The sequence below is a fragment of the Cydia amplana genome, chromosome 1 (assembly GCF_948474715.1).
Source record: "Cydia amplana chromosome 1, ilCydAmpl1.1, whole genome shotgun sequence".
Classification (NCBI taxonomy): Eukaryota; Metazoa; Arthropoda; class Insecta; order Lepidoptera; family Tortricidae; genus Cydia; species Cydia amplana.
The window spans coordinates 2,026,518-2,049,883 of NC_086069.1; the positions used below are offsets into that span (position 1 = coordinate 2,026,518).

At 37.7% G+C, this 23,366-nt stretch overlaps 2 protein-coding genes across 2 annotated transcripts in view; one reads left to right on the forward strand and one right to left on the reverse strand.

Annotated features, from left to right (window-relative positions):
• Nucleotides 1-23,366, forward strand: part of LOC134657628 (protein krasavietz) — a 347,985-nt gene that overhangs the window by 110,389 nt on the left and 214,230 nt on the right. The window lies entirely within an intron of this gene.
• On the reverse strand, nucleotides 4,829-13,726 carry LOC134652557 (Bardet-Biedl syndrome 5 protein homolog). Its single transcript, XM_063507724.1, has 8 exons — nucleotides 13,658-13,726; nucleotides 11,855-12,003; nucleotides 11,269-11,365; nucleotides 10,865-10,945; nucleotides 7,820-7,910; nucleotides 7,082-7,228; nucleotides 5,477-5,665; nucleotides 4,829-5,062 (listed from the first exon to the last, which is right to left on the reverse strand). Exons 1-8 carry the CDS (start codon nucleotides 13,720-13,722, stop codon nucleotides 4,838-4,840), a joined length of 1,044 nt encoding a protein of 347 aa, XP_063363794.1. The 5' UTR covers nucleotides 13,723-13,726; the 3' UTR covers nucleotides 4,829-4,837.

Here is a 23,366-nt window from a genome sequence, read left to right on the forward strand (position 1 = left end):
AGTGTTCAAACTTCTTTGCCTATTTGATAATTTTATTAACATTTACCTGTGCTTGGGAATGACAATGGTGATGAGTGACACTTGTTATAAAATTTAACCAGAATATTATCCTAACAAAGTTGCTCTTAAAAATAATATTTGACTTATATCATAATATACTTTTCATCCATCTATCTTCTACACATATATTTTATTAATCACTTAAAGCACCTTGCTTTAATTCAATATAACCCTCAAAATTTCATTTTTATACACTTTGAAGTTAAATGTCAAGTTTGATATAAAACCATAGCTATTTATGATTGTAAAGAAGGTTAGGTTAGATTGTAAGTTGAATATTAAGCAGTCAATACACAAATTATACTTGCCCTGAGTCCACACAAGATGCGTCACAAACGGGCTCCAAGCCGGCACCACCGTGGCTCCCAGCGCCATCAGAGCAGCCCTAAGAGCCAGCGCCCGAGTCTCCGTCCCCACATCAACTAGCGCCACCACCCCTGCGAGCGCATCCGCACCCACATCCATGTTCCTATCTGATATCGGTACATTTGACATGATATTTTCATTCCGTTTCTTTAAGACTTTAGTTTCTTTAAGACTCTTGTTTGTAGTGAATTTAGCTCTCTGTGCTACGAGCTTGCTGGCGCTTCGCACTGGTTTCTGTTGTTTCCGTATAATTTCTGGGATTCGATTGAGCGGTTTCACGGGTTCCTCGGGTCCTTTCAGCTCCGACCATTCTTCTCTTATCCGAATACGCGCCGCTATGGCCGAACGACGCTGGAAGATGAAATATAATAAATGAACTGTACTAATACAAAAAGTCATGGCAAATAGATAGATAGATGGAAATAGATTGTCTATGCAAAACGATCATTAATTAAATATAGTATTGAATGTGCTACTGTTGTTAGTTTGTAATTGTGAATAATAATAATAAATATTATAGGACATTATTACACAAATTGACTAAGCCCCACGGTAAGCTCAAGAAAGCTTGTGTTGTGGGTATTCAGACAACGATATATATAATATACAAATACTTAAATACATAGAAAACAACCATGACTCAGGAACAAATATCTGTGCTCAACGCACAAATAAATGCCCTTACTGGGATTCGAACCCAGGACCGCGGCTTCACAGGCAGGGTCACTACCCACTAGGCCAGACCGGTCGTCAAAATAATAATGTTATTGTTAAGAATTGAATGACTTGTAAAATGTATTTATTTTACCAATAAAGATCTGCATATTTGTATTGGTTCTTTAAACATTATAACATTGGATTTAAAAAAATACTTGTTAAAAAACACATGTTTTACATATCTAGTTATTGCTCCAGTTAATGTAAGAATGTAAGTAAAAGCAAGATAATAAGCATGCATTGGCAGTTGAAATAATTTATAAATTTCATAATAAATGATATTTCATACATCATTATTATTTCCCTAGCAGCCTCCTTGAACATGCAGGGAGCAAAAACCTGCACCAGCAATAGCGTTTCCTCTCTGCAACATGCAAATGTTTAAATATTAAAGTTATAATGTATAGCCCCGTCTCCATATCGCGCGGCTGCCGCGTGAGCCGATGTTCGATAGCTTGCCGCGCGATATGAAGACGGGGCTTATGAACATTGTATGAAGCTCCCAAGCCTGAAGAAATACAATATTTTGTAATTGTTTCAAAACTTACCAGTCCTGCTGCACTTCTATTGTTCATTGTGGTATTTTATTAACTTATTAACCACAAACACACAAGTTCTTTTATACAAGTAAAACAAATCAGTCATGAAAGTTAAAATTTACATTGAGAAAGTCGTACATAGAAACACTAGTAAATAAACAGTTTTACAGATTCATAGTAATTTAATGATGCACTTCACAATTCGAGTATATATAAACTAATTAGACTAGCAAGAAGAATAAAAAGTATATGTTTATGAATTTGTTTCCGCGTTAATAAATGCAATTGCAATCAAACAGATTTTTAGGATGATAAAAACACTAGATTCATGCAATCAAAACAAGCTGACTGGTCTCAACTTGTCAGTCAAAAGCATGTCAAAAGTCAAAATGTCATTGTCAAATGTATTTTATTGCCATGTATAAAATCAGAACTGCCCTTTAATGGCTCCTCTACACGATGGGCCAACGCCGGCCACTCCAAGGGACGCATTTATGCGTTAGAGGGAGCAAGTGATATTGCTATCTCATTCTACCGCATGGCTGCGTCCCTTGGAGTGGCCGGCTTTGGCCCATCGTGTAGAGTAGCCATATTGAACATGCGTTGCACGGTGCACGGTGAATTTACGGCTGTTATGAGTTGTTAACGTTATTATGGGGTATTGTTAAAAATATGGATATAGCTTGCGGAAATGACTTAATTACTTTAAGTTAATTATATGTAAATATAGATGGTCAACCAAATCTTGTCAGTAGAAAAAGGCGCGAAATTCAAATATTCTATGAGACGATATCCCTTCGCGCCTACATTTTTCAAATTTGCCGCCCTTTTCTACTGACAAGATTTGGTTGACCAAGTATAGGTGACTTATTTGAGTAGGTAAGTAAGAAAAGTTCCGTGTGCAGGTATAGCTGGTCAACCAAATCTTGTCAGTAAAAAAAGGCGTGAAATTCAAATTTTCTATGGGACGATATCCCTTCGCGCCTACATTTTTCAAATTTGCCGCCTTTTTCTACTGTCAAGATCTGTTTGACCAAGTATATTTTATACTGTTAAGTGGAGTCCAGACGAGACAATTTTTCGCCAATCGATGAAATTGTCCGTTCGAATCAGGCCGTGCGGACGCAAACGCCAATTTGATGCCCCGATCAAATCAGCAGGTGCGGACACAAAAATGCCAATTTACGTAGTTAGTATCTCTGGAATGCAAATTGGTGATTAAATTTGTGTACGTGTGGACGCTAGATGAGATGGGCGCCAATTATTTTCCTGATGAAATCGGTCGATTTGCCCAGCTCGTCTTTAGTGTAAAGCCGTATCCAGACGTAAAGTCCTATATAATTATAGTCCGTCAACCAAATCTTGTCAGTAGCAATGTAAAGCAAACTAAAGTAGGGCAACACTCAAAGAGCAGTATTGCGTTAAGAAAAGCAGCAATGTACATCGAACCAACAGATTTTTTTTTCCGCTGAGCGCGCCCTGCGTACGTCAATTCAAATTGTCACTCGCGGTTTATTGAAAAAAAATTGAAACATGGACGGGCAATTTAAAAGCGATGTTAAAACAATGTTAATTAAAATGATGAACAAATTTGAAGATATCAAAAACAACTGCTTATATTCTCTTTGTTCCCTATCTATGTCTTCTAAGTTTACTAAAATAAAATCATATCAAAATGCAGATAATTAGATAGTGCATATATTTGTTATTTACAATATAATTTGCCACTTGTTAATGTAAATTAGTGTACTGTTCTGGATGAATATGACATACCTGTGTAATTTTTTTGATTGGTATATATTGTACAATATACATATTAAAAATAAAACAACTGATATTTAGGTGTTTATTTAATTTAAAGGTAAATAAGATAAGGGTCACTTTTCGACTTGGTTGCGTTGTACACGTACATAAACCGCCATAGGTAAGTATTGTCTGAAAAGATACTACCTACTACGAACGCCTTATATTGGGCAAGATTTAATCCTGCAACAAACATGTATAGATTAGGTAGATATTGCGAAAGAACGGCGATATAATAATGGCTCTTAATACTGTTTAAAAGGTTTACCTTTGTAAATAGTCACAACTGATTGCTGAAAATATTTGACATGTGGGCCTATGGACGATTTCCAGGACACAATTTATGGTCTTGTTGGATAGATTTAGGCATACGTTTTAATTTTATTTATGCCTTTTAACCGTAAAACAAAAAACTGAACATAATCTTAAAAGTTCGAAAGAGTTCTTCCTATACTTGTCATAACCTCAATTTTTAGTAATGTTTACCATCAACGAGCATGATTGTACATTGTAGGCCCCTTAGCTTTGCTTAATCTTATTTAATGTATTGGTATTTAATGGTGACAGCAGAAATAGGCCTAGGCCCGGGTCATCTGGGGGCTTACGATAACATGCATTGCTTGTATTTTAAATCGTTAAAAGATTTTTATACTTGGTCAACCAGATCTTGACAGTAGAAAAAGGCGGCAAATTTGAAAAATGTAGGCGCGAAGGGATATCGTCCCATAGAAAATTGGAATTTCGCGCCTTTTTTTACTGACAAGATTTGGTTGACCAGCTATACCGTACTTATTGTTGTGTTGTTATATCTTTGTTAATGGATTTGTTTAAAATTGCTGTTCACTGTTATAAAATTTGGTAAATAAATTAATTTAACCATTTCAAGTTGTTTTACTTAATGATTATCAGGGTGCTTTTAGTTTTTAGGGTAATCAAACTATTTATTATATTAATTTAACTATACAAAGAATAGTTTCATTACCCTAATCAACCATGAACAGAAATAAATTTTCCCTAAAAAATTACCCTTGTGCCAGTTAGTTTCACACTTTTCGCTAGATGGCGTAGTGCCTCAACGCTGAGTGTATACTCTATCTCAGTATATATAAGTTACTCTATGAGAAATATCTCTTGAAACAGTAACGATTCAGAATGAAAACCAAATGAAAACAAATAAGGTGACGGCTGTCATTCACGATCCACATTCCACAGATAAAACACAGATGACACGCGTTTTGGAATTATTTGAACACAGTGTTGCTAACCCGCGATTTTTCAAATTTGCCGCCTTTTACTACTGACAAGATTTGGTTGACGGACTTTATAACTTAACCGACAAAATTTAAACAGTTCTATGAAGAGCTGGTCTGCACTTCAAATAGACTTTTCAGCGTGAACCCCTCCTTCAATGGCTCTATGGCCAGCCCGAGATACGCGCTGTAAACCGGCTGTATTTCGTCGTCAGGCTTGTTCTGAGCTAGCTGGGACGCGAGGTAGAGGTTGGGGCCCATCTCGCCACGTGGCTCGCCGATTTCCTGCAGCTCTTCGATGTCGTCTTTTGGCGGTTCTGAGGGTTGCTGCAAGCAATACATGAGTGGTTATTTGTGATCCAGTCCTCGCGGCTGAATCAGTAAGGTCCGTGGGATTTTTTATAGCTCTCATGAATTATGTGACACTGGGATGATGCCGTATGTCGTACGTTGACGAATGCTGATGATGGTGATGAATGTGAAGTTGTGAGTTTTGGAGGGTGGACGTGGTATAGATTAGACGTATGTAGTGTGTATGTATTAAAAAAAACTATCGGGTGATTACGTTAGTTTTGTAAAACCTGCGAGAGAAAACCTTAAATTTGACCATTACCAAGGACATCATCCTGAATGCTTGGTGTAATTCTTTTAAGTCGTCTCACAGACAGTATGGTCTCTCCTTCGGGACTGCCCGGAAGTCTCACATAAATATGTAGGTAAGTACATAACATTGCAACACACCTCATTCCAGCTCATCTCAACTCCAAACACAGGTCTCTCACTGTAAGCTCGGTGTAATTCCTTCAGCTCGTCTCTCAAAGAGTATAGTCTTTCCTTCGGGTCTGCCCGGAAGCCTAGAACGTAACCGCCGCTACTTTGCCGCGCCGATATTACTAGAGCCTCGCCAAATTTTGAGTCGCGAGTTGAGATCTGGAAAAATCAATCAAAAGTTTTTTGTTTCCAACTTTCCCTGGAATTTGACCCATTTTCAATTCTCTTGTCAGAACATCCCACGGAAGAAAGAATGAGCGCGCCGCGCGAGCATCCTGTTTTTCAATTTCAATTTCAATTCTTTATTGATAAAAATATAATTTTACACGTCAGGAGCAACTTAACTTGTGAGCAGCTTAACTTGAAGTTACTACTAAATAAATACGTAGGTACCTAGAGTCCCTTTATAATCCCCCCCCCCCCCGTCCGGTATTATTGTATGGGCATGACTCCACGACTCTTACATTCCACGACTCTTCTCTTTCCGCACAGATTTTACCCGATTTAGATTAATCATTTAGTCATGAATTTGATTACTTGCCGATATTTTGCTATAAAACCTATTTATCGTCTTATGAAAAAAAAAGCATTTAATCAGTAGCATTGTTAGTTGACTGTCATATAATGAGTTTTAGTATGGTTTTAGTCATGTTTTCAAATGAGGTATTTCTGGCGTGGTGTGGAAAAATTGCGTGTGCTATTTAAGTGTAATGTGTGTGAGGCTGATGTGATGTGACCTACACTTCGGACATTTATAATACTGTTGCAAGTTGCATGTAAGTTCATCTTCGTACATTAAGTACCTATACTGACGGAAAATATACGAACGATCCCTGGACCGAAGTGTACAGGATAACAGTTTAGCTTCTAATAGTTAATGTGTGATAACTACCTAATACTCACGCTATCAATGGTCAAGAAGGGTAAGGATACGTAACGTTGAAGGAATCGTTTATGTCAAGAGCCAACAGGAGTGGTCATTTCTCTATACAAACGTACTCGACTGTTTCCTCCGTGGGTTTTGAAGCTAAAGTCTATTTTTTTATTCGGTAGACTAAAATGACAGTTAATAGTATGAACATGAAATGTCATTTCATACTATTAACTGTCATTTCAGTCTACCGAATAAAAAAATAGACTTTAGAGCAATGATTTTTTTCAACACAGATTAATATTATCAATATCTGTGTCGGACCGTTTTGCTTTTTTTGATATTTTTGTTTTTTAAGGCGCTAGAGCCCTTCAAAAATGGCCAAAATGGCCTAATTGACTATGCCGCAATGAGAGGCGTGGTATTCAAAACTGACATCAATTAGTCAAAAAAGCAAAACGGTCCGACACAGATAATGTCATAATCATTTAGATTTCCAAATTTGGTTCCGATTGGTTAAGTTTTGGAGGAGGAAACAGTCGAGTACGAAACCTCGATTTTTGATATTTTTACGCAGGAGTTTTCGCCTTGTCCTTATCGCACTAGTTTTAAGAGCCGCTTCCGTTAGCGAGACGGGTATATTTACCTAAAATATTTAAATCTTAGCTCCTGTTGGCTCTTAAACCAACCAAATACCTACTCACACTGTCAATGGTTATGTAGGGTAAGGATACGTTGAAGGAATCGTTTATATCCGCGTACCACACCACCCTTACGTTGGTGACCACCATAGTGCCGAGGTTGCCTGACTCGCTGGACAGGTTCCAGATGCTGTGCTCGTTCAAACAAATCTGAAAAATAATATTTTTGACAAATATCGAATTTTTGAAACGGAAAAAGACAGCCAAAAAGGTACACTACCAAATTATGGTACGACTGTCCATCTGTCTGTTTATCACATCGCTAAATATCTCGAGAACTGCTTAGGACCGGGAACTCCGGGAAGGGTTGATCCCTAGGGGACACTAGATAAACGTAATTTCAAATTAAACCAAATGTGATGCTGCCTACACTTTTTACGTTAGCAAAACTCATTTATTCATATGTAGGCGCGAATGGTAGTCCTACCATAGAAAATTTGTGTTTCGTGCTTATTTCTACTTTCAATGTGAGCTTGACAGAGTATATAGGGTTATTGCGCTAATTTCCGTCCATTCTCTAGTTTTCGTCCACTTGACAGATTCGCAAATAATATATTTGATTTTTAATTTTCCACTTGCAAAATATCATTTTTATGTAGATAGATATATTGTTTTGACATTAAGGATTGCAATACGTACAAATTTGTGCAGAAATGTAGGTTTATGTTCAAAATTCCTCAAGTGGACGAAAACTAATGCACCTACCCTATATGATATCTGATGATGATTGAACGTACTTACCCTCTCTAAGGGCAGTATCCTGAGCTGCTTATTGTGGATGATGGCACTGCGTAGTTTCAGGTCGCGGTACGGCCTTGAAGCTGTATACGCCCTGCAAAAAAACCCTTTAAATACCAAGAACCTGCAAGCTGTGCCCAGACGATACAATTTTTCGCCAATCTGATGAAATTGTCCGATCAAATCAGGACGTGCGGACGCAAACGCCAATTTGGCTCGCCGAATTCGACCGCCGATTATGACCGATATTATTACCGACAAAATGGGGCGCGGACGCAAGAATACCAATTTGTGACGCTAGTATATTTTCGTTTTGGAGCATTTTGTTAACTTAGAGGGTTCAAATATCACGATAAATCGTAAATTGGTGATTAAATTGGAGATTGACGCAAATTTTATTTCTGATCAAATCGGTCGATTTCATCATCCCGTCTGGACACCGCTTTAACCCGTTGACCGCCAGACGGCTACAGACGCGCACTGTTTATTATTCTATTAATCTTCAGGCATCCCAATAAGAAGACATTGGATTTCAGGGGGCAAAATTAAATGTCAGGTAGTATAGGGAGTTCCTATATCGATTAACTTAAAGTTTTGTTTGTAAGTACTGTTTGGAGACGAAGGCAAAATATGCCCCATAAAATCCAATGTCTGTGTAAGGTATGACCAATATTCTTCAAGTTAGAGCCAGCCAGTTATTTATAATATAATATATGAAGTAATAGATTAGACTTCAGCGCTATTCCAATATCTGAAGCAGAGTATATTTGGTACAAAATGATCCATTATGTTACTACATAGCTTTGACAGTAAGTAATCGAATATTAACATAGTGAATAGAGTAAAGCAAACCAACCTTTTTTAAGCATTTGCTTAAAAGTCAGGCTAATAGACGATAGCTTAAATACAAACTTATTAACTAAAAAGTGGCCCAGTCAGTTGTAGAGAAACATTCGTTCCAATTGAAATTACCTCGAATAGTCCAATGATTATGCCTAATAAATTTCGATTCGATATGAAGACAGGGCGCTTTGGCGCTCTTTAGGGGAGGGCTATGTCCAGCAGTGGACTAATATAGCCTGGTGATGATGTGATGATGATGTTATGTTATGTAGGTAATGTAGGTGTCACATAGGTAGGTACAGTCAGATGCAAAGTCAAAATAAAAGGAGTGGTCGAGACCGTGTAACTAGTTCAAATTTGCAAACAAAAACAAATACGAAGTAGGTAATACCTAGCAGTCTACTAACACGGCAGTGTGTCGGCCAAGTTTGCAAAACAAAATATCTTTAACACGATTAATCATGGTAAAACGAAAAGTACACCACACCAAGAATTGTATCTTGGCTAGTTATGCCTTTGTGTACGGTCGTGTTTATAAGTTACATCTTTAGAAGCCAACGTACCAAAATAGTTATTTGTTTTACAAGAGGGCAAAGTTTTTGTTTAACCGCTCGTGCTAATATTGATACCCGAGCAAGCGAAAGGTTCCAAAATTGAACCACGAGTGTAGCGACTGTAGCGAGTGGTTCGAAAAGTGTCAGTGTCTAAGAGGCGTGTGTAAATATATTTTTGGAAATTTCGCTTGCAAAGATGGTTGTGAACTCGATTGTACCTATACATACTATTCGTTTTGCAACTGTATATGTAGGTACCTACTTGTTTCTTGTACTTATTAGTTTTTACACGTGTAAGTAATTTATTAACGCGTTTGAATATTTACAAACACAGAAAAATTCTTTACTGTACCTAAAAAAGGTTTTTGTGAGAATTGTAAGCACCCACAAAAGCTGAGACTTATACTTATACGTACTCCTTTTGGCAGATTGTTTGTTTGACTTCACTACTCAAAGAATATCTGAAGAACGTCGTCTTCACGCATCCTTAGCGATAATGCCGATTCCAATCTCAACGCCTATTGTGTCTTTTTTGGGAATATTTTCTTCTATCTTGTGGTTTTTATTACGAACCTTTTGAAGAGGTACACCTACACGAACTTTTTAAATTAATAACTAGGGAACACAAACATATATACTTAGGTATAGAGGGTGGACTCAAAATCAGCGATGTGACGTGGATGTGCCAGTTACGCTGCGTCTTACGTAAGCGAACGACTCGCGAATGCGAAGCGAAGCGGCGCGGCGCGGCGCGGCGGGCCACGGCGTTCGCGTTCGCAACGAGATCGCCCACGTTGGACACTTCTATAGCAGGGATGTTGCGGATGCCGATTTTTTGACATCCGCGGATGCGGATGCGGATTTTTAAAGGCTCACTTCCGCGAATGCGGATGCGGATGCGGATGTCAAGATAGGTACATAAAAAACGTCAAATATTACATTTTAGTACTTTTCATTTCAAAAAACCGGCCAAGTGCGAGTCGGACTCGCGTTCCAAGGGTTAAAATATGTACATTAAGTCCCACTTCTAATAAGTTTTTTTGGCTAATGACTAAATTAGGTACCAAGCAGTCTAGCACTTACGCCGATGCTAAGACGTTCCTGTACCGACCTGTTCCACATCCGCATCCGCATGAAACTACGCATCGATTTTATGCGGATGCGGATGCAGATGCGGATGTTGAAAATAATGCGGAAGTTCCGCGGTTGCGGATGCGGATGCGGATATTCGCAACATCCCTGTTCTTAGGTATCAAAGGATTGTTTCACCCCGCGCCGCATGGCTTGGCTTTGCGTTCGCGTGTTATTCGCCTACGTAGCTAGTACGCTGCGTTTTAGTATATTCCACACAGCAACCGCAGAGTTCAGTTTTACTGTCACAATGTCCGTTTTTATGTTATTTTATGTAATTTTAGTCAAAGTTCATATAAGCCAAGTTCCTCTTAAAACCGAAGACGCGTAGCGTTTCATCGACGTGCGTGTTGCTTGTGGCAGCCAAAGGCCGAGCTGCTTAGCAGAGTTAAAGTCAAATTAAAATCGAAGTTCGCAAATTGCGGGCATTTGGCTCTGCCACTCTAATCGCCTTTATTGGAGTTAAAGATTATGATTCCCGCAATTTGCGAAAAACTGTTTTCGCGGTAGCCCCTCTTACTTGTGTACACCTGCGACGGACGTGTAGTGCCTTACGCAGTTCGGAGCCAAGTTGGTGAAGATGAACTCGTATCGGCTGGACCTGTATACAAATAGTATAGCATTTTTATAAGTTTAAATTCAGTAAACGCGACTCTTGTATATAGTATAGAGTTTTTATAAGTTTACATTCGGTGAACGCGACTCAGTCTTAGCAGCAAGGCTCGGAAAAACGCCCGTCTTTTCAAATCATAATTTAGGATCCATTTACTAGTCGAAAATTTTCGTTTACGGTCTGCGTTCGTTCGTAAATCGTTGACATTGATATAAAGTCTGTGTTGTACGGAACACGGTAATGTTTTCAAAATGACTGGCGTTTTTCCGAGCCGTGCTTAGCATACTGCGCTACTACCTATACAACACTACCTGTATGCAGCCAACAGATAAAGGGCTTGTGTGGTGCCGCGGAGACCGGAGTTCACTACTTTGGTGCTGGTGGAAATTATGCAGTTTAGGCCCACCGCTGCAACCAATACACACATGAACAATATAGAGCAGCGGTTCTCAATCTTTTTTTTTGACGGAACCCTTTTGGAAAGCGAAATACTTGATGGAACCCTACAATAAAACAATAGTTTTTTGAAGTGTATTTTTTTATTAAATAAGCATAATTGTAAATTCTTGTGGAAACCCTGCAGGGGTGCCGCGGAACCCTAGGGTTCCGCGGAACACACTTTGAGTATGGCTGATATAGAGGACTTGGTACCTTGGAAGCGACAAAGTGTATAGGTGCGCGATGTACCTAATTATTTCTATGATTTCTATCATTATCTTTTACCATGGTAGCAACTCTGAAATCACAAAAAATAATATTGGTTTCCCTTGGTTTTCCTTGGTAAAAAATAATCTTGGAATTAGAGCACGTTATTTGTAGGGTCAATTAGAGCTCGTTTACCTATTAGTGAGCCGTAGTGTCAAAAATCTTTTAAGTACCTAATCAGTTAATGCTTACACAAATTAATCCTTGGGGATGATAAAGAATGCCAGATTAGTCGGAGATTGGTGACCACCATACGGCCCTTGGTGCCTGTGTTGCCTTTGGTGTCCTCAACTGGCTCGATTCTGTCGAAGATCTTCTCGCCCGAACGCAGTTTTAGGTAGCTGCAACGCAAAGTTAAGCAATCTTTGAAACCTCGTTTTTAGGTATAAATTAAAGGTCTAGGTAAAAAAAATCTCGTAAGACCTATTTGAATTTCTACATGAAGTAAGTTATTAAAGACAATAAGCAAGCATTAATGCGTGTTACACCTTTGTGATACGTACTACTAGATACTAATAATATACATTGCCAATAGTTGTCTGAAAATAAAGATTTTATATATTTTGCATTTCATTATTTTCATTTTTGTCGGGTGAACAGTAAATACTGATATATTATAGTCTATCAAGCCATTTTCGTCAGTAGTAACACGCGGCAATTTAAAAAATAAATAAAAAAAAATTGCGCGAAGGGTTATCGTCCTATTAAAAAATTTACTACTGACAAAGTTGTTTGACTTGAAAAACTTTTACTATAAAAAGTTTTTGATCTAACTTATTTGGTCGTTGAGGCAGTATCTTTAATCAAAACTAATTAATATTGTCGCATACATGTCTAGCTAGACTATGTATAAATATAGATTATTAATGCGATTATTCAAATACCAAACTATCTACTACAGGAATCTTAGACATTATCAGGAACAATTGATAATTTGTATCAATTTGGCAAACAATACCCGGAGGCGAAACTTTGAAACGAGGGTTAGTGTTGTATTGAATAGTTTGAAAAGTAAGCTGAAGTTTTGGATGTACAATAAAGTCGATTACAAACTTCTGTTCTTGTCTGGTTCCCTTCTCAGAATAAAACCTTAGAATAAGTAGATAATAGTACCCTACATGTATATTTTACACTGCCTTTTGCCCTTTGCCTCGTCTTGGCGGGGGCACGGCCGTGCCCCCAGATACAGAATGGCCATGCTCCACTCCAACTGATTTTTTAAAGATAAGGGAGGCAAGAGCGCAGTCGAATCACCTGACGGTAAGCAACTAGCGATTATAGATGTAGTGAATAATCCTTTCCCAGCGTATTTTCTCGGAAAAGTTCGTGTATGCCATGCTAATTCAGTCAACGTCAGTACTTTTTGTACTGAGACTGAATGAAAAAGCACGACACGACCGTATGTTTCCGTGAAAATACGATGAAAAAGGATTATTCACTTCATCTGTACCGTTGCCAAATGGACACCTGTAAACTTGCAACACCGAAGGGGTTGCAAATGCGTTGCAGGCATTTAAGATGGGAGTACGCTCTTTTCTTCATAACATGTCTGTTATGTCTGTAGTGTGTGATGGTTAAGAGTCGTAGGTTCAAACCTTGACGGTCATCCTGTATAGAATAGAAAAAAATTGTTCTCCAAAAATTGCTTTAAAATAGTCATTATAGAGCAATTTTTGGGAGAACAAAATTCGGTCAGGTTCCTTTTAAATCTTTCATACACATGCAAGATACACAATATGCAAGATGTTAACAATACACTTACAGCCTTCAAACACGGTACAAAGTGTACAAACAAACATCAGTGGCGGATTTCCAGTCTTTGCCGCCCTAGGCCCCAGGCCCTGTATAGTAACTACTCACTCATCACATAGACAGTACTCATGTCACTCTGTACAGCACTCATCACATAGACGCCGCCCCTAATGTCTTGCCGCCCTAGGCCCGGGCCTTAAAGCAAATCCGCCACAAACATATAAGCTATACAAAGAAACTTACGCAAAAGGCAAATCAAATAACACCTCCCGATCCTCCCACAGAGCTCCACTCTTAGTTTTACTCATGGTTAATTAATAATTAGTGACAAAGCTGCCGTAAATGAATAACGCTGTTAACGTTAAATAACATTCGTTTGTTTCGCTGCCCGTTGCCGTGGAAACGCGCTGTTTGAGTTAGCGTTTTCTATGATGTCTTGTGTACTTTGAATTAATGTTTACTTTAATAAACATTATTTGCGTTAGAAGATATTAATATTGTCAATCTTACGTTAGACTGTAATCGCTAGTAATTAACAATACGTACCTATTTAAGCTCAAGCGGGATAAATGCGTCTATTGAAGATCGTTTTGCAGGTTTCGGCATAAAAATCATGTTTCGGTCGAAACCGGATCTTAGGCCGAAACTGGAAACCCTCTGTGTTCGAAGTTGGTCAATTAACTTTTAATGTAGATGGTTATACATGTAATGTCTAATAGTTATAATGTGTTGCGTTTCGAAGATATCTTCAATAGACGCATTTTTCGCAAGTTTCGAAGATATCTTCAAGAGTCCCCATAGCAAGCGCGGCCGAATTTCATCTTCCCAGACAAACGGAGTTTCGTGCTCATTTTAAAACTACTGGTCGGATTGTAATGAAACTTTGCACATACAATGACATGAGGTATATCTTTATAGCTCCAGTTTATAAAACAAACGAAATAGAGCAAAAACAAGTATTGTATGAAAAAATTAAATTAGCTGTAGGTATTTTTTTAAGTATGGTATCTGAAGCTATATAAACGAATTACAGGACTAGATATACTTTATCCTATTGTATAAAGTTTCAGAGCAATCTAGCTAGTCGTTGTAAAATGAGAGCGTAACTTGGTTTGTATGGAGAACCGACCTTGCTGGGGACTCTTAACACATGAGACGCATTACCCCGTTTGACCTTATTACATATTTACACGTATACGACGTACTCACATATTTTTTCATTAAAAAACCTAAAGCTTGCTATTCAAGCTTTCTATTCATGTTGAAGTATTTTCCATTGTTTAGTTGTAGCGGGCTGAAGCATGCTTTGTTTAACGACAAAAGGATGACAAAGCCAAACCTTCAGAACATACCTGGTCTACCTATTCACTACACGTTTTTGTAAGCATTTTGCATTAAAATATTGGTTTTTAAGCCATTGTAGAAAGCTTATAATAGGTATTTAAGTTTATTTGAAGTAAACTCTAGACAAATGAAGCCTGTAATCATCTTCCTCGCGTTGTCCCGGCATTTTTCATGGGAGCCTGTGGGGTCCGCTTGATAACTAATCCCAGGAATTGGCGTGGGCACTACCTAGTTTTTACGAAAGCGACTGCCATCTGACCTTCCAACCCAGAGGGTAAACTAGGCCCTTATTGGGATTAGTCCGGTTTCCTCACGATGTTTTCCTTCACCCAAAAGCGACTGGTAAACACAAATGATATTCGTACATAAGTTCCGAAAAACTCATTGGTACGAGCCGGAGTTTGAACCCGCGACCTCCGCACGCTTTTACCGCTAGGCCACCAGCGCTTCTCACCTCACCTCAAATGAAGCCTCACCTTCATCGCAAATGAAGCCTGTAATATTGTTGTATTTTTCTTCATCATCATCATCAGCCTTTTGTCGCCCACTGCTGAGTATAGGCCTCTAGTCTAGTACGCCACTTGTCCCGTGTCCGAGCAATCTCGTCCTGAAGTGACCCGCAATCGTCCGGATGTCGTCCACCCAGCGAGCCAACGGACGCCAAAGCGGCCACCATTCTGTTAACATTTTAGTCCACCTGCCATCGCTCTGACTAGCAACATGTCCCGCCCAAATCCATTTTAGTTTGGTAATGATGTTTATTTCTTATCGAAATTAAATTCGAAATGAATCAGATTAGTCATACGTCGCATTTACTTAGTTTAGTAATTTATAGATAAGGATCCGATATTTATTTATATTTCAAATTCAGTTTTTCAAACGCGAAGTTCGGAACGTCACAATAAAAAAGTAACCGAAAGATAATCACCGTTAACAATAAAACCTCGTTTTGTTAAAATACTAAATGAAAAATTAAATGAATCAATTATCCAGTTCCTTAAATTCGGGTGACCAAATTCGGCTTTAATTTTAGTCTACAATAGCAAGCTAACGTAAAATATTAGGTAGCAATTATGAAATCCGCTTCGAGATGGACGTCACAACGTCAAATGCCTGCCACTAGCCATCATTGAAGATTTTAAGTCGATTAAATTAATGGAGAGTAGGAAGTTAGACGCAGATCCGACCTTATGAAAAACTTTCATTATTAAGCTGATGATTAAAAATTAAATTTGTGTATCATATAAATAAACTCAAGGCACTAGATGTGTATCTACCACACAAGGACTAGCAACGCGTGTCATGTGACATCTGCCATATAATTCCTTACATTACAACCAGCGTGTGTATGCAGTAAGCCTACGTAGCAACCCTCCATACAAAGGCCAAACAAACAAACAGGCCGCGTAGCCAACGTGACAATCGCTAACGCTTCGTAGCGCACGAAATGCAACTGTCAGTCACACTAATATGGAAGAGTGATATAGAGACAAAGCGATTCGATGGCGAAGCTCAAGCGATTGTCACCTTGGCTAGGCCGCCTGATCCCCAATATTTTTGTTACACCTTGTATTTGCAGTAGGCGGCCAAGATGTTTTCATTATTCACCAATTATCTGCGAGCACTTAGCTTTTAATCTCTTCTATCGTAACGAGGTTATGTCCGCCATTACGCCTGTTTGGGCGGGTGTTTTAAGAGCCCTGTCAAAAGGCAGATTACTTAATGATGGATGTAAGGTTGGTTGTGCACAAATTGAAAAAAAAAAAAAATTAAATAAATACCCTGAATAATTAGAATTGTAGTAACCTGAATATGGAAGAATCATCTGCGTCTTTCGATTTGAACAAGTTACTGTAAATTGTTTACGACACGCACTTTTATAGCTGATACTGTACTTCTTGTCATTTAGGTACATGTCTATCAAAAACTTCTTGAGACCTTTCTAAATGAGCCTGAACTCGATACGTTAGAGTTATTCGGGTTATTCCATCGATGAATTCAGTTCCGGCTGAATAATATATTTTTTTCAATACCTGACATTGCATAATAATATACACCGCGGGATTTAATAACCCGAAAGATTTAAACCACGTATTTTTGACGACAGTACGAGTAAATAATGTTATATCAACATGGGTCCAATTATGTGTTTTAATTAAACTACTATTTCAGTATTGGTACTGAAATTAAAATTGGCGGTAAATTAATATGATTTAATTTGTTAAATCATATTAATTTACCGCTTCTTTGTTAACAAACCTTTACTCCAGAGAGTGAGCGAGTTTAATTAATCTCAAGTAGAGAAACAGAGAGCGAGTATGACATTTCACGAATCACTCCGATATCATACGATGCACGGCGAATGCAGTGACTTGTGTTCCATGACAAGAAGTGTGTGTCAAGTTATGTCTAGGACATGTCTAGGATGATGTTTACGTTGAAATTATTTCAATTTATTGGCACCACAAATTACCACAAATTGTATCAAAACTTTATTAGTTACTACAGTTATTATTGTTGAAACTTTGCGATAAAATCTTTTCCTTTGACTGAGGTAACCAAAGCCATTAACTATGATTCTATCCGAAAGAAATCATGCCTCTTATTGTTTTAACTTATACTACAGCTGGAAAGGGATGATTACTTTGTTAAAATCAATGACCTTTTGTTAAAATATCGATCATGCTTATCAGTACGTATTTTAAATTCTCGATGTGTTGATTTAGACACTGAGTAAAGCAAAATAAACAACTATGTTAAACAATTACGCTTTTTTATTAATTTAATGAATTAGGTTTTCGAAGTCTGTACCACCGTTTTCAGCACAAAGATTTAATTTTAAACGGATTTCATTATTTAGGTTTACAAAAATGTTCTTTATTTTTTCGGAAGCCGTTCGAATTCTTAATAATTCTTCTCCAGAGTTCACTGGTGTTGAGTATTCCTTATCTTTCAGAGTTCCCCATAGAAAAAAAACCAATGGTGTTAAGTCGGGTGACCGGGCGGGCCAGGTTAGGACGTTGCTTCCGCGGCCAATCCACCTCTCAGGATATTGTTCGTCTACCCAATTTACGAACTTCTAGGCTGAAGTGGGTCCGTCGTGCCGGAACCACATAGTTCTTCGGGTTTCCAAATCCGTACACAATGTGAATATCCGCTAAATGAGCCGGAGGATAATGCGGCATGGCGAATTTTATTTATTACAGTCAATCAAATTTTTAAGATTTTATCTTGCGTGACAATCAGTACATTTTTACTTCATACTAATGAAATATGTCATTTTAGTGACATCAATTTCAAACTATCAGCCAGTTATCGTGAAGGTAAATAGTTTGCACTCTCGCGATTGAGAACAGAACAAAATTTCGGTAGTGAAACCTTTTTGTAGGATAGATACCAAACTGGCTAATAAGAGTAATAACTAATAACCATGCAGTTAGTGCGTCTGCGTGTAAAATTAGTTGGTGGCTACGTCACGCATTAGGGTGTGTTAGAATTGAGATTTTTTAACTTGTGATTTGTTTGAATAATTAATATCCCTTAAATTATGGGTTTTTGGACTATATGTTATATAACTTTATATACTCTAAATAGGCCCTAAAATCGTTGGTTTAAATCTTTCGGGTTATTAACGCTCACGGTGTATATACAAGTGCCTATAGCTGTGGTTATGAAACATCTCGATGTCTTAAAACGTCCTTGGCAGTTGGCATTGAAAACTTAAAAAAGAGTCTACGAAACACGAAACATAAAAAGAATGCGATAATTTAGCAAAAAGTATCCACGTAGTGTGACCAGGTCTTAAGGAAAATGGATGCAGACTTTGTTGATTAAAATTTTGCTATAATTTGGAAGTAATTTTGGCATTAAGTCTCAGTTAATGTCAATTAGTGGACAGCTTAGAGCCCGTACCATGAGTCATTGACAGTGTCAAAACTGACATAAACGCTTTCGAGAACGTAATTTACTTACTATGCATCTCGCTTGCCCTAATATGCGAGTACGAGCGAGATGCATAGAAAGATGCATAATATTAGTTTGTATTTTCTGGCACTTTATATAAAATGGTATATAAAACCGGCCAAGTGCGAATCGAACTCGCGCACGGAGGGTTCCGCACCATCAACAAAAGCAAAAAAATAGTGTTTGTTGTATGGGAAAAAAATCGTATTTATTTTATTTTTAGTATTTGTTGTTATAGCGGCAACAGAGATACATCATTTGTGAAAATTTGAACTGTCTAGCTATCGCGGTTCATGAGATACAGCCTGCTGACAGACGGACGGACGGACAGCGAAGTCTTAGTAATAGGGTCCCGTTTTTTACCCTTTGGGTACGGAACCCTAAAAATGCCCCCGTAAATCCAAAACTTACCTCCGACCTTCAAGTATTGAATAAAAACATTCCAAAGAACCGGATATTACTTCACAAATCCCTCGGCTTTGCTGGAACCCAAATCTTGGCCAATAACGTACATAATTGAAGAGTTTTGACTTGAAATGAAACGGACAAAGCTGTATCGGAAATTGCCGTCGGTGCCCCGGAAGTGGACACAGCGCCATGGCGGTAATTAAATAGACATATTGATTCTACAAGTACGTACTTATAGGCGAATGTCCACAATTTTGCGTGTGGTTCCGGTGGTTTTCAGCGGCATACTAAATGCGATAATTGAAGGAAAACTACAAGGCTCCTCCTTTTGTTCTTATTTGTTGTTGGGAATGTTTAGCTTTTAAGATTTTTATTATTGTAGGTATCTATATATGGGCCTTAGTTAACTGATAATAAATGGTACCTATTTAATTTTGTCGTGTAATAATTATAAATAAAAGATAGGCCGCAAACGCACGAAGGAATATTACGGAAGGAAGGAATTATATTAATTCATAATAATCAATCAGATTTATATAATATGTTTTCCCATTTCTTTTAATAACTTTTTCTACTCCAGCACTTAAATGTGTCAATTAAATGACTGACAGTGATATCTAAAGCAATGTCATTTGAATGATTTGTCTATAGGCTCATAAGATGACTGCTAGCAGTCATCTTATGAGTATAATACAACTGCTTTATTTTTTTTAAAGATACAAGTTCCGATCATCTTGATTGAAAGAGGTATGTTTTCATTTACAATAATAACTCTTCTTTTTTTAAATAATAACTCAATTTTTTTAAAATAATAACTCTTTTTTTTTAATAATTGCTGCAGCTGTCATAGAAAAAGTAATGTATGCAACAGCTCATAATTGGTTCTTAAAATTCTCGGGTCTTTTTTTACAAAACTCGACTACGTCTCGTTTTGTAACTTCGACCCTTGAATTTTAAGAACCCTTATTATATCACTGTTGCATAAACTACTATTATTTTCTGTTCCTTTTGTAAGAATTTGATATGTTTTCTGAAAGAGCTACGAATTTGTATGATTCCATGTACATATGTATATTTTCTAAATCAAATTTCTATTACACCTTATGTGTATAATTGCATGAATTCTATAGTGATTTAAATTGTATTTTTTTTTCCTTATTTTCTCGTAATGCATGTTAATTATAAGATGTAATTATTTTTGAAAAGATGTGTCCCGCCGTGTTTGTTGCCGGTCCCATAATGGGATACCCTCCTCCAATTGAGGGGGGATTTAAATCTTCTCGGGGCAGAGGTGTAGGGTTGGAGCCGGTCTACCTAGCTTTATTTGACGTTCATAAGCGCATTGTAATTATGCCTACTTGAATAAACTATCTTTTATCTTTTATCTTATCTTATCTTTACGTATGAATAACTTCAGATAGGTACCATATTCCATATTAGACATAAAATCCTCACAAAGAAGAAGGAGAGGTTTTAGAGTTATCGGAATCGTCATTGTCTTTAATAAGGACTACTTTATATATAATTCTCTAAGCACTAACTTTAAAAACAAAGGCCTTCATTAGGACCTCATAGTTAGTAAAGGTGTTTGAGTTTTTTGTTACCTACAACGCGTTGGGAAATGTTTTTCGCGAGGGCTCGAAAAGTTTTAACAAAAATCCTTAAAAGAAGGAAAAGCAAGCATGGTGCGAATTTTTTATATTTAGTTTAACCTCTATTCGCCCATACGTCAAAACTTGCTAATAAAAATGCAATTTTGATTTGTTAAAACAAAGATTCAAATTAGAATGGAACAGGAGACCTTTTTATAGGTATCTGGGCGGCTACAGGATATGAGCACGATCACGCCGTGTACAATAAATAACTGTCGAAAACAATTTTGCTACTATGGAAATTATATGAACTGTCAAAACTATTTTGCTACTATGGGATATACACACACGCTGTGAAACACTAGCATCACTAGCATGTGACGTCACAATCAAATTACCTACTCTTTATGGCTCCTCTACACGATGGGCCATGCAGCGCCGGCCACTCCAAGGGACGCAGCCATGCGGTAGAATGAGATAGCAATATCACTTGCTCCCTCTAACGCATAAATGCGTCCTTTGGAGTGGCCGGCGCTGGCCCATCGTGTAGAGGAGCCATTATAGTTTTACTAGCGACCCGCCCCTAGCGGTTATATATAAACCTTCCTATTGAACCACTCTATCTATTAAAAAAGCCGCATCAAAATCCGTTGCGTACTTTTAAATATCTAAGCATACATACAGACAGACAGCGGGAAGCGACTTTGTTTTATACTATGTAGTGATACGGGTTTTAAAATTGTGTCTAAAAAGAACTGCTGTCTACGTTTCTCTATTAATCTTCTGGCGCTTTATTTCATGCATCGTGTAAAATAATCTATTTTCAATACTGTCAAATACCTTATAATAAAATATTTAGTTCTTGTGCTAATGTAAGTGAACCCTAAAAAGTTAGTTTGTAGTAAAGTTATTACGCGGGGGTTAGTCTGTCAGTCTGTCGGACACGATGATCCCCGGCTTGGTCGGCCTAGTTCGGACCGCTCTTTACGAACTTTTACAGTCACTAATTTAATATTTTAATATCAAAGATACATTGATTGAGTAAGATGTGTAAAATCTAAAAGATTTGTAACTACGTGAATTTTAAGAACTCTTATTATTTACTTGTTGCACAAAACACTATTTTTTCAACGATAACATCATTGATGTAGCTGGTCAAGCAGATTTTGTCAGTAGAAAAAGGCGGCAAATTTGAAAAATGTAGGCGCGAAGGGATATCGTCCCATAGAAAATTTGAATTTCGCGCCTTTTTTACTGACAAGATTTGATTGACCAGCTTTAACTTTTAAATTTAAAAACCCCTTACGCTAATCATAAGATTTTAAACCATTTTATGCCAAAAATGCCTTAGGTACGTATATCATTTTGGAAAAACCTGATACTCTTCAAACTGTTGGATCGATTTTTATCAAACATAGCTAAGAACTACCGCAAGGAAACTCGCTATCACGTAAAAAAACCGCATCGAAATCGGTCTATCCGTTTCAGAGCTACGACGCCAAGGACAGACAGACAGACTTTGTGTATAGGTATAACAACCCTCTTTTTGCGTCGGGGGTTAAACTTTTACAAAGGAAAGTCGCAGAGAAGCGCACCTTCTAATTTATATCATCATTGAGCAGAAAATCAGACCAACTCCAACTCCGACCCAACAAAAGTTATAAATGCAAATTAAATTATCTCCAAAAATCTTTAATTAGACTATTCCCGACATCTGGCGTTTCACGTACTTAATAATAGAACGATTAACGCATGTACCAACTTAACCAGAAACTTATTTGATCTAAAATATCTCTTGAAGCCTTTAAAATAAGGTGGTGTTGAAGTGAATGGGTTGAGTTGGTAAGTAGTTATCATTTAGTTAATTTACTTGAACTGCCTTTTCTTACTGGAATTAATTGAAACATTCGAGTTTTGATCTGAAGTTGGGTTGGGGTTATTTATTTATGATGGACGAATTTCGGTGTGATTATGTTCAGAACCCCTAGTCAGGCGTGTCTCACTCCGCGATTTCGTCGCTTTGCTACAGGTAGGTAGCTAAAAGTACATCCGTTCGCCCCCAATTTTGGGGAAAGCCATAAGCCGCGCGTGGCGCTGTCGCCACCTAGCGGCCATATCTGTGCTGATCGTAACAGACGTGTTTTGTTAGAGAGTGAGTCTTCTGTACTTAGTACTATTATTTATTCTGTGCCCTAGTGTAAATTTCATTGATAGCGTGACGAGCGTTCCGGTCTGTTTTTGTATGGGGTTTTGAAGAGAGCGCCAAGCGGGACGTTTTGGAAACTCAAAATCGAATACAAAATGAGACTTAACGCACGTCACGCTATCGACTGAAATTTACACTAGGGGTGCCACAGATTTGTGTAAGTCAGAATTAGCCATTTTAGTCTTTGGAGAACTCATTATGGGTAATGGTGGTCCCAGACTGGCTGTTATAATTTATGAATATTAGGTATTATATAACATTGACAGGGAGAACATAATAAAATACTATCAATACTATATTATGTTGTCCCTGTTACACGATGTTATTTAACGTTAAATATATAATATAAAGTTTTACATAAGAAAACTTCTACTCCCTCTATTTTACTTATTTATTTTTTTCTGAACTTTTTTCACTTAGATTGTATGGGAGCGGTTTT